General features: G+C 43.3%; 1 protein-coding gene across 8 annotated transcripts in view; it reads right to left on the reverse strand.

Annotated features, from left to right (window-relative positions):
* LOC148020216 (uncharacterized) overlaps nt 1-12,841 on the reverse strand; it is a 135,776-nt gene that overhangs the window by 102,822 nt on the left and 20,113 nt on the right. For 7 of the 8 annotated variants that reach the window (XM_087700533.1, XM_087700531.1, XM_087700532.1 and 4 more), the window contains exon 2: nt 6,081-6,294. The exons of the other annotated variant lie outside the window; for it this stretch is intronic. In XM_087700533.1, coding sequence (XP_087556659.1) covers nt 6,081-6,294 — 214 coding nt within the window. The remainder of the gene's footprint in view (nt 1-6,080; nt 6,295-12,841) is intronic. 8 annotated transcript variants of the gene reach the window in all.

Genomic DNA, 12,841 nt, shown 5'->3' on the forward strand with positions numbered 1-12,841 from the left:
TGTAACTGAGAGTGGAAATCACAAAACAACCCCTGCATTAACTCAACATTGGCTATGGCATTGCGGGTTCTCCATTGATGAATGTGATCAAGATAAGCTAATCGAGGGTCCAACATAGACTCTAGACCAACGACAAGGTCCCAAGGCCCTTGAGATTCACCAAGTTGTGAAATTCGACCCGTTAAAATGAGTCTTATCCGTGAAGGCATCCTTGGCTGTTGCAATAATAGTAGTAGTGCTAGGAAATGGATAAGGCGTGTAATGAGGGTAGGTTGGATAGGGCGGGGGAATGGAGTATACTTTGAAATCAATCCCAAAGTGCCCACCATGGAATGCCCATCACCTTGCCCCTAGGTGAAAAGAAGTGTCAAAGGGTGGGCATGTGGAAGGCACAGTGTCAAAGGGTGGCACTCTCCCTAACGATATACCGGGGTACAAAGAGATAGTGAAGTGAGGGTAGATAAAGGATGGTGTGGAGAAAGAGAGAGTACTAGGAGCGGAGATGGAGGATCCAACTCCGAGAGTGCTGGATGCGGAAGTGGAGTGTAATTTGAGGTTTTGAAACAGAGACGAAATCGAGGTGTGGATTGAAAGAGGGTAGGATTGGAGGGATTTGAGAAGAGTGGTTTACATGCTTAAATAAAACACAAGATGTAGATATACTTGATGAAGGGTGTTTGCTTCGAGAGCCCCCCTCTATTGAAGTTTACAAACAGGAAATCATCTGGATCATGCACACCAAAGGAAAAAACAAGAGAGGGCTTTGATTCACACAACTCAAAGGGGTTGTATGAACCTAACACTCGGCCTAGCTAAGATGAAGAACATGGGTCGCCAATCGTCCTAAATGTTGTATGTTCTCCATGATCAGAGAGGTGGCCCGCCTTACCAACCAGCAATGGTGTAACAAAGCTAGATGGTTGTAAGCTTGACTATACTTGATGTGCAAGTACTCTCTAAACTCCTCTATCATGAGACTGAAATCTAGAATAGGAGAAAACAAAGAAGGTGAAGGTGAAGGTGGGGTGTCATGTTCCTTGCGGAGTCCATAATGCCTCATCAAGGCCTCCAATGATGTTGAAGCCAAATAAGAATCCTCGAGTCCCAAGAGAAGGTGTCTAAGTCATTATGATTCGGTGATGAGTCATTCGTGTGCCTCGCACAAAATCAAGTCTCCACAATATCTGCAAGATACTCTTTTCAAGAGCACCGGCTCTAATACCATGTGAAGAAACTACTAGGGTTTACACTGAGGAAACACATAATGTATGACCATGACAGAAACACAAAGACACGGATAGTGACATGCAAAACTCAAACCCTAAATGCTAACCACAAGACTCAAAACTCAAAACACAAAAAAACAAACACAAACAAAGAGAGAATGAGAACTCTGAAGTGAATAAATCAATGCAGTAAATGAATGTAAGAGTGTACATAATACTCAAGGACAGTGTGGTGAGTGTCAAAGAGTGACGCCCACCGGAGATGGATCGTGAGTACCCTAACCTCAAGGACAGTGTGGTGAGTGTCAAAGAGTGACGCCCACCGGAGACGGATCGTGAGTACCCTAACCATCAATGAGAGATGAGAGTGTGCTAAATAATTAAGGGCAATAAGCTGGTCACCAAAACACAACAATCAGAGGCTAAATTCTAGTAGACACAACAATGTACCATCAAAGAAGGCTAAAAATTGATCACTCGAGGCAGAGAGCTGTCAGGCAACAATAGGAGAGATGTTTGCTGATGTAGGCAGCCTGTTGGACAGCAAAAACGCAGATATTGTAGCAACCACCTAGTGGGAGAGATGGCAACAGCCTATCCCCTAGCAACAAATGCTAAAACACATGCTAATCAAGTGCTACAATGAAGCAGCAGATGGAGATCTCCAAACAACAAGGCAATGGCTGGAAACAGGACACCTCGCACTAGATGATGATGGGCTACAGTCCGTCATGGCTGGATAGCAGATGATAGGTGGCTAATGGCTAAAATCTGCATGGTAGAGTAAGAAACCTGCACAAAAGGATGGGCTGAATGGTGGGTAGCCTATCTATTTATAGATATGGAAGGACCCTCCCAAATTAGGGTTTACAAAGAAACTCTTTTGAACCACTCGCCAATTTAGGGTTTTTCATTAACTAAGCATGTTTTGGGGCTGTTTAAGAGGCTAATCAGCATGTGCAGCATTTTTTAGCTCAACAAGTGACTATTGCCAACAGTTGGAGGTGCCTCTGAGAGCAGCAAATGCAGCTTGGGGCTGGTCACCAGCACCAAACACTATAGGAGAGATAGGCTAGATCAGCTAGCAATGGCTGAAGGAGGAGGGATCAGCAAGAAGATGGCTGCAAACATGTGCTAATAGGAGGTAGACAATGTGGCGCAACTTCGGCTGAGATGTCCTCCGGGAATGGGATGTGTGCAACAAAGCTCTAGCACCTAAAACCTGCAAAAATGAGATTGGACTAGGTGGCAAGGCAGCCTATCTACTTATTGAAAGTTTGGGGCCTTCAAAATTAGTGTTTATATGTGGAACATTGAAACTCTCTAGATCTGTATTTCTTTTCAGTAAAATGTTAAAATTCATTAATTAATTTGAGTTTTGGGGTTGTTAATTAAGGCTAATTATTTTCTAGCTCAACACACCCTCTTTGGCCCAAAATTGGAACCAAAAAGGGACTGCAAACAAGCGCAAGCCCTTGTTTCTTTCTTTTTCCCAAGGCGCCCCACCCCAAAGCACCCATGGCATCGGGTAAAGGATGCACATCAGCTACCCACAGTGACCTTCCAAGACAACAAAGGCAATGGTTATCTTACCAAGGAACCCCAAGTGTTCACCCCAAAGAGGACAAAGCATCAGACAAAGTGTGCTCGTCAACTGCCCAACGGCCTACTAAGTCCTACAAAGGCAGATGGAAACACAATGGACTCCTTTTTTCTTAGAGAGATTTTGTTTTGTTTTTCAAAAGATTTATCATATCATTAAGTGAGGGTTTTTCAAAATTTTTGAGCCTATTGAGTAGTAACAGTGTCCAAAAAGGAGAAAGGGATGGTCAAATCCAAGACCTTCACGAAACAAACAAGTCCATCCCTCCACTACTAGATGTTGATGACAAAGGAAATAGCCTAAGTGTGTTATGAAGATATGGTGGATATATGAAGAGGCGAAAAAGAAGTGTGGAAAGCAAGCTAGGCAAGCTAAGCAAGGAAGAGACTTCCCTTGGAAACTGCCATATGTAATGCCGCGAATATGGTGGATTTAGAGTTGACCAATCCAAAGATTGAAAATGAATAAATGTGTACAAATACTTATAAGAATCAAAAGCTCATGCACTGGAGTTATGCAAGAGGCAATGCAGGTGTGATCATGCTCATACAAAATGCTATGCAATAGTGCCACTTAGAAAGTGCTCTCTTAAGGATTGTTCACTTGTCCAAGTGCCCTTTTACAATCATGGTCATCCTAATGATGTAGATGAAGATACAAAGCACAATATACATAATGTCTAAAACAAAACTAAAAACACCACCTTGTCACCATCAAGAGAAGAAAGTGGCCAACTCTCAAACTAGAAGGAAAAGCTAGAGAGAAGCACCCTTTCCCCATCAATTTGAAGTAGGGAAGGGTGTACCTAGCCAATACTAGTTAGTAAATACTGAAGCATCGACCAATGGATTGCCTCGATCAATATGTCTACAAAGTTGTTTGATGAAGGCACAAACTCCAGGTGAATAGCACCTACCTTAACTGACTCTCTCGCAAAGTGAAAATGTACACCAACATGCTATGTTCGAGGTGTGAAGATTCGGTTACCAACTAGTGCAATCGCACTCTGGTTGTCTCAATAGGTAACAATCGACGTAGCACATGGAAAATGAATCATTGCAAATAAGCTCCTCAGATAAATGGCCTTGGTGGTGCCATCAAAGAGAGCCCTATACTTAGCCTCGGCCATGGAAGCCACCACCATCTCCTGCTTATGAATGGAGCAAGAAATAGGAGCCCTACCCAAGGTAAAGAGGTAGCTGCCATGGGAACGCCAGGTGTCATCTCCTACCCAATCAGAATCAGTGTACCCTTGCAAACATAAACCAAAACCATAAGTCAGACCATAGGAATAGGAACACCTCAAATATCTCAAAACACGAAGACATGCAATCCAATGTGACAACCTAGATACTATGAAATATTGGCTGAGCAAACTAACTGAGTATGCTAAATCTGGCCTAGTACAAATCAATCAAAGAAGTTTTCCTACCACAAATTTATAGATATGCTCACATCAAAGGACTGACCTAGGGTGGACAGTTGGATCGAGAGGAGTGGCCACAAGCCGTGTCTAATCTGTGCAATACAATTCCATCAACTGAAGAGTGTACCTTTGCTATGACACAAAACAACCCCCAAATTAAACTACCTCCATATCCAAAAAATAAGACAACAAACCAAGGTCTAGCATTTCAAATATAGCACAGAGCTTGACCTTAGTTCCACTATGGTAGAAAAATCTGAGCCAATGATAAGTAGATCGTCTACATATAGCAAGATATATCCAACCCCCTCTAAAGTGATACAGACATATTAATTCGGATCATAAGGGGTAGAATAGTATTTATGAGTTCGAAGGAACTCATCCATCCTCTAGAACCAAGACCACGGTGCTTACTTCAACTCATAAAGAGCTTCTGCAGAAAACGAAAGACGTTATGTTTCCGATTAGCAATATTAATCCTCTTCCACTAGCTGTCCAACTACTGTTACGTGGTGCACAGTTGTTGCCCAACCTCCCACTATTGTCAGTGAGATCAGCTGCCATCATAATTAGGCGGTTACATTGCTGCATCGACTAGTTCCAACACCAAAGAGTACTGCGTTCTAGTTTTCGGCCTGCTGCTCTTCCATTTCCAATGTCGGCTTGATTTGCATTTGCATCTACAGCACGTCGCTTTTATGTCTTCAACACTTTTCTTCATCAATCTCTGCTCCAATTGGTGGCCACTGCACTCCGGATCCATCTTCGGTGGATGAGACACATCGACATCTCCCTCAGCCCACTCCCACAAGAGGCACCTACTATTGGACAGCTCTGCACTTGAGCATCCTATACATTCTTTCATTCATTTACAGATTTTATTCATTCACTTCAAAGTTCTCTTCTCTCTATGTTTGAGTTGGTGTTTTTGCATTTTAAGTTTTAAGTTTCATGTTTTGCGGTTTGCATTTAGGGTTTATGTTCATTGCATTACTATTTGAGTTATTGTGTTTCAACTATGTTCATACATTCTGTGTTCTCTCTGTGCAAACCTTAGCATATCTTCACACTCTCAACTTTGTAGCTTGATGGGAAAGGAGTTTATCAAGGTCTTATTCCTTAATCATGAGTACTCCTTGATATTATTCCTAAATCATGGGGTACACCTTTGATGACCAGCATCAAAGGCATACTGAAAACTAACCACTATACTCTACTTTCTCAGTAATTCCTGAAAGTCATATTGAGGTTATCTAGATTTGTTGAAAGTATATTACTACTTTTTAGAGCTCTCAACTTTGTAGCTCGAGGTAAAAGGAGATCATCAAGGTATTATTCCTAAATCAGGCGTCTTTCATCACTCTCAAGCATAGAAGGCATACTACAAACTCTGCACTATACTCTCTGGTGAAAAAATCAATCAACTTTTGCGATTGAAGAACTGTTTGACTGGTAAACTTCCCTAAATTTACCAATCGCCTTTCCATTATGGCTGATTGTCATGCATAGCATGCCATGATTGTTTAGCCAAACTGCTTGAGGCTTTTTTGAGGGGGCATACCAAACATAAGCTGCTAATAGAAAATTCTTCAATGTTATAACTGCTTTACTTTCCTAAGCAAAAATATCATACCTCCTCAATTTTGGTGAAGGAAGTGTAATAATTTCAACTAAGACCTAGAGCCTTTTCATACCAGTTCCATGATTATTTTTGGTTTTAAAAAAGGGCAGACAAAACAAAATTAGGAGAAAACTTTATACTTCTAACAAATTTTTGGTAAAAGAAATGTAACAATTTAAACTAAAACCTAGACCCTTTTCCTACCAGTTCTCCTGCCACATCTCCACCTTCAACAAAATGTATGGTCGTGTCACTATATCTCAAGGTTTTATGTCGAATAATACAGCCACCAATTTCTTCTGTTTTGTAAGTTGCACAAGCATTACATTGTGTAACGTAACTATGCAAAGACATGGCCGTTGTCTCCTTTGAATGACTCATAGAACCAAAAATTGAGTTGTGTGTTGTTGTAATACACCTGTAATCATCCCAATCATGGAAAAGAAAAATGTATCATAATCATGAATACCAAGTACACTGTGAGAAAAATGCACTCGCCCTAATTACAACGGGGACATCTTGCAAAATACAAAAAACAAATCGTTCACAATAGAACATGACCCGAATCTTTTATCTATCCCAATATTGCCAGTTGTGATACTAAAAGGCTTAGCTTCTTAATTGAGGACTTGCAGCCTCCCCCTTCTGATAACCTGATTTAAGAGTTAATTACAGCAATAAATAAATGCACATAAAATAAAATACACACTTTACCATAACATTCTTGGACTATAGACTCCCTGTTGGCCCCAAAACTGGCGCCTCTTGCGATATTTCTTTAGCTTCATTTAATTGGAAGGAGTACAACTTGAGATTCTTCAATCTCCTCCTGCTAACCAATTGCTCTTGCTGTCATAAATGAACAGCAAGCCTTTTGGGTCATTTTCCCCTTGATTCACCCAGGACTTCTTCTCCAATTTGACCCTTGGCTGGCCAAATGCTGCCCCAAATCAATTCGGGATGGGCTGGCTCCTGAAATCCCTTGATAATCTTCAATTATCAGCTGCTGATTTCAGTCCCTCGAGCCTTTAATCTCTGGCACGGATCCCAAGGTGGCTGCTAAACCCTAATTTCTGCTGTAAATTAGGGTTTACTGCAGAAATTACAGATCAGCCCACCAAAAATGGCTGAGATCTCCTCCGAATGGCTAAGAATTGCTGAGAATGGCTGAGCATAGGCTGAAGGAGATGAGAGAATACTGTAGAGAGAGAAAAGTCTAAGATTTGTCGTGAAGAACTTATCAAAATCTGCTGCTGCCCTGTTGTACCAGCCCCAAACGGATGCACCAACAACAATAGGAGCATCAGAGACTGTGATCTTCGGGAGAAAGTGCATCAGCAGCAATTGCCAGCTTCCCATGGTCAAGAATATGCAATCTCCATCACCAAAATGGTCTCCAATGGCTGGGGAATGGCCCCAAAAGCTGGCAACAATAGTCCAACACCTCTTCCCAACAGCTCCAAAATGAAAAAACGAGATTTCTCTCTCCCTTCAGCCCTATTTAGCCTTTCCCCCACTTGCATAGGAAAGTTTTGCCAAGTGGCAGCTTTCTTAATCCATTTTCAGCAATTTCCAGCCATTTAATTAATTTTCAGAATTAATTAATTCTGAAAAATAATTCAGTCCTTAATCCATGCCTAGAAAATTGACCTTGCCCATCCAAAAATTAATTGGCTAAGCCATTTGCAACCCAAAGTGGTCCCATGCAATAATTGACCCTTGGACAAGCATTAATCCATTAACTAATGCCTAGTCCCTAGTGTCACCACTAACACTTAATGGCCAATTAATGGTCCTAGGGGCAAACTGACACCAAACTTCACCTAGAATCTAACAAGTGTAACTTGTTACAACTTTTGCCTTTGACACCCATCTTTTTCACAAGGTCCTTCGGCCTTCAACTATGAAAAAGTAGCTTGCACCTTACATGTGCAACACGTGTATCTTTTAATTGCACATTTGATTAATCATTTAATCAAATGTCAACTAAACATAAGCAAAGCATCAAATTTTCACATCCTCCTGACAAAATGACTGATTTTCTTCAGTTCTTTGTAGCTACAAGCTGTTGTGGCAAGATAGCAGCTGCATTTGACTGATTTTCAATCATTCTTCGCAACAAAACTCTGATTTTTCTCTCTCTACAGCTTTCTCTCTCATCTCCTAGCCATTTGGACCCTTGGAGACTGAGAAATTGCAAATTTCTCTGCTGTAAACCCTAATTTACAGCAAAAATTAGGATTTAGCAATAGCCTTGGGAAGCGTGCCAGAAATTGAAAGCTCCAAGACTTAGATTCAATAGGGCTGAAGGTGAATTTCAACTAAATTCAAGTGGAGAACTAGCAGTCATTGAATTTGGGACATTTCTATCGTCTACGAAGTGGGTGAAGACCAATTAAGTGACCGAATCAAGGGGCAAAATAGATTAAAGACTTACTAGTCACTTTGGACAGCAAGGGGAGTTTGGATTGCAAAGGGGATTGGGAGAATCCCATTGTAAATCACTTTTTCTTCAATAAAGCTAAAGAAATACCAAAAGGGGTGCCAATTTTGGGGCCAATCGGGTGTGCATTGTCCAAGATCAGTAGGTAAATTTGCATTTTCAGATTTGCATTAATTGTTTTCTGTTGTAATTAAGTTGTAATCAGGGATTTACCACCTATCCACGATTGCGAAGGGGATCGGGAGAATCCCATTGTAAATCAACTTTTTCTTCAACAAAGCTAAAGAAATACCAAAAGGAGCGCCAATTTTGGGGCCAATCGGGTGTACATTGTCCAAGATCAGTAGATAAATTTGTATTTTAAGATTTGCATTAATTGTTTTCTGTTGTAATTAACTTGTAATCAAGGATTTACCACCCATCCACGGAAGGAAGGCTGGTTATATTGGGAGGGAAGGGTAAACCCTTCCACCCCGCGGCAACAAACTATTCGCGCTCTGGCTGCCGAGTCTTGCCTCGCCTTCCGAGCTGTGCAGGCTTGTCTAAACTGGAATGTCAAGGCAAGAGGTACGAACTATAGAACGATGCATGTCTTAACAAGTTGTTCTACATCATGCCTCAAAGCTCGCCAATAAAAGAAATGTTCCACTGCCTTGACTGTGGCACCAATACCTCTGTGTCCTACATACAGAGGAGCATGACTTTCAGTGATAACTCTAGGCCTTAACTGCTTTGTGACACACAGTCATCCATGCATCATCAGAAATCCATCTCTTAGCACAAAGTGTCCATGCCTTTGGCCATTGCAAAGCTGATCATAAATATTAGCAAAGTCTGAATCAGCAACATACTGCTCTTTCATAGCATCCAACTCACTGTGATAAACCATGCTGACAACTGAAATTTGTGGCTGACATGACAGTGCATCAGCCACAGCATTCTTTCTACCATCAATATGTACAATCTGAAAATGAAACATAGAGAGAAAATTTGCCCATCTCATACGCTTCTCTGACAACTTTGTCTACATCAGAAAGTACCTCAAAGTTTGATGGTCTGTCTGCACTGTAAAATCAGCCCCCAACAAATAATGTTTCCATGTAGACAGTGCATGAATTACAGCAAAGAGCTCTTTCTCATAGACCTGCAAATTCTTTTTTGCACCGTGGAGAATTCAGCTCTCATAAGCCACAACTCGGCCGTCTTGCATAAGAACAGCCCCAATGTTGTTACCATATGCATCACATTGAGCTATGAATGACTTCCTTAGATCAGGCAACACAAGCATAGGATCTGAAGTAATCTTTTTCTTCAACTTTTCAAATGCTGAAATTGTGAGAGTGCGCAACGAAAGAAGAAACACGAACACAGAGGGAGAGAGAGAGAGCAGAAAATGAAGGAAGAAAATCTGCACTAACTGAAATGAATGCTGAATACACTGAAATGGACTGATCAGTCCCTGCACGCAGCCCGAGCGTCAGTGAGGGCACTAGATCAGGCTGATGATGACGGCAGCACCGAAGACGGAGGAGGATGACGGAGTCAGAGTGTGCACCTGCCAAGGAAGGAGGGAAGATGATAATACAACTGACTGCCAAGTGGGAAATGGCTATAAATAGCCAAAAAACCCAAAAACTGGCCGACCTGAAATTTGAGGCCATAAATATGTCCAACCAACATTTAATGCTGATCCGACCAGCATTTAATGCTGGTAAAAATGCCAAGAATGCTCAGAAAAATCCCGGAAAGGGTGGACAATGTCCGACAGGTGAGGCAGGCTGAAGAATGCAGAAACCGCCCCGGGAAATGCACATAAAATCCCGACTGGAGGAAAAAATGCACTGAAATGCAATAAACTGAGTGCTCTAGGATGAGCTACCTCCTCCGTCAAAACAAGTGATAGACAAGTCAAAGCTCCTAAAGTCCTCGTCTGACTTAGACTGAGGCTCACAGGCAGGAGATGACAGGTCATGACAAACATGACTGCTAACACCCCCTCTCAGATCCTGGATGTGGCGGAAGGCGAAGGGAGAAACGGAGCCTAGGGTGGCAAGAGAAATGCCAAGATCGATGAAGTCCGTCCATGAAGATTGCCGATGAAGAAACTCCTCGTGATCCTGGGAAGCCCCCTCTAAAACAGTAGGGGCCAGGAAATCCATAGCCGCATCACCGAGATCGTCCCCCTCTGAAAGGCATGGGGGGTACGAGGGAACCACCGAAGGAGAGGGTGGGGGATGGGAAGGAACCTGTGGAAAAGAGGGTGCACAAGTGGAAACGGGTGTAGCAATAGACAACTGCCTCGGAGGTCCCTGCATAAGAGAAGGGGAATGGAGCCTATAAAGCCCGCTCTCCTACCAACCTGTCGCAATAACAGCCCCTGTAGAAGAATCCTCAATACAAACGGCCTGCTCGGTGAAGACAACCCGGGTACCAAGCCTAGTAAGGCCATAGACTGAGAGGAGTGGAAAGCCCAAGTCAGGAACATAAAAAGCCTGGGAAAGGGAGCTCGACGCGTGGTCGGGAAACAAAGGCAAAGTGCCAATACCACAAATAGGCACCGAAACAATGTCACCAACAGTGACTGAACCCTCAGAAGGACATAGATCCTGCAACAAATCACCTCGGGGAGTCATATGACTAGAAGCTCCACTATCAACCAGCCAAGGTCTCTCAGAAGATGAGGCAACCACTGAAGAAGGCTCCTCCAAGTCAACAATATGAAGGAACACTGACTCATGGGTAACCGCTGGAGTAGAGGTAGAAGGCTCAGATGTTTTAGCGCCATCCTTCACTCCTGGACGAAGGTGAGGGTACTTCTTCCAACATTTCTCCTTTGGATGTGTCCCCTTCCCATAGTGGGCATTTAGGCTTCTCCGAGTCAGAGTCAGAACCTGAAGAACTCTCCTGTCTTTTAGCCTGTGACTTCCCTTTCTTTTGTGTCCCCCCTCTCGAACCTGCAACAAAAGCTTTGATGGAGGTGGATCCACTGGCTACCTCTTTGGCGGGCTCGTCATGCTCCAAAACAAGCAGGACAAGCTCCTCCCATAGAAGCTTCTCACGGGTCCTCGATGTAAGAAGGCTGGTGTAGAAGACATCAAAACGGGGAGATGGCAACTGAGTCAAAAGAATCATGGCCATATCCTCGGAAGATATCATCCTGTCAAGGGACGCAAGCTCATCCCTCATGTCCTCCAACCTGTGGATATGATCCTTCATGGAAGAAGAATCATTAACAAGGAGCATCCGTAATTTCTTCTCGAGAGTAATCCGATGGGCAAAAGTCTTCTGATGGTACAAAGAAGCAAGCTTTGTTCACACTTCCGCTGCTTTCCGCAACCTGTGCACATGCACTAGGACAGAATCCTGTAAGCTCATAAAGAGAAAAGATCGAGCTCGTGAGTTGAGCCGATCCCATAAGGCCGCACGATCCATCGATGATCCAACGGTGGGATCCTCCACTGGACGGGAAATAGGGTGGGTAACAAACTGCCAAAAATCGAAGGTATCAAGGATACACTCCACCTTACACGACCAAAGCGAGTAGTTGGAACCATCAAGCCGGTCTTCTTTGGGAAAAGAAGGGAGTACGGGCACCTGTATAGAGGGTGCCATGGAAGGCATATGAAGGCCAGCAGAACGAGCCTTCTGTGAAACATGGAGAGAATGGGGAATAGAGGGATCTCGGTCAAATAGGCTAGGTGACCTCCGGTCGTCACGTGAACTAGCACGAAAGTCTCTCCGTCTCTCAGAGGAAGGAATAGAGACCTCATCCTCTGAATCAGCAAAGAACTGGTGATAAGACATCTTTACATATATCTGCAATCACCAAACAATCTGCAACCAACAGACAGTCAAGATGGAACCGCCTATGTCAGAAAAGACCCAGAAGATGTTGTCGCCTACAAGAGGAGAGAAAAAAACTGCCGCCTATCCTCCAGATGATGACGCCTTCTCCTCTGCTGAGGTTAACCACCTCCTGTTGACTACGTTTGATGCAAACGCAGGCTGCAAACACCTAGAAAACTGTCGTCTACTCCTCCTGATGCTGGAAAACAACAAAACGCAGGTATGGAAGGCTGCGTTTCAGCCTGGACAGCACCGCCAAGGGCTGGAAAGGAGGGAAGAAAGGCTGCACTTGATGGTGTCCTCCTCTGCAATGGAAGCTCTCCTATGTGCTCTCAGTTAGGCGATGATACGATGTGAGAGTGCGCAACGGAAGAAACACGAACACAGAGGGAGAGAGAAAGAGAAAGCAGAAAATGAAGAAAGAAAATCTGCACTGACTGAAATGAATGCTGAATACACTGAAATGGACTGATCAGTCCCTGCACGCAGCGCGAAGCGTCAATGAGGACACCAGATCAGGCTGATGATGACGGCAGCACCGAAGACGGAGGAAGATGATGGAGTCGGAGTGTGCACCTGCCAAGGAAGGAGGGAAGATGATAATACAACTGACTGCCAAGTGGGAAATGGCTATAAATAGCCAAAAAACCCAAAAACTGGCTGACCTGAAATTTGA

The sequence above is a fragment of the Lygodium microphyllum genome, chromosome 19 (genome assembly GCF_053477565.2).
Source record: "Lygodium microphyllum isolate KBCC chromosome 19, Lygodium_microphyllum_v1.1.10, whole genome shotgun sequence".
Classification (NCBI taxonomy): Eukaryota; Viridiplantae; Streptophyta; class Polypodiopsida; order Schizaeales; family Lygodiaceae; genus Lygodium; species Lygodium microphyllum.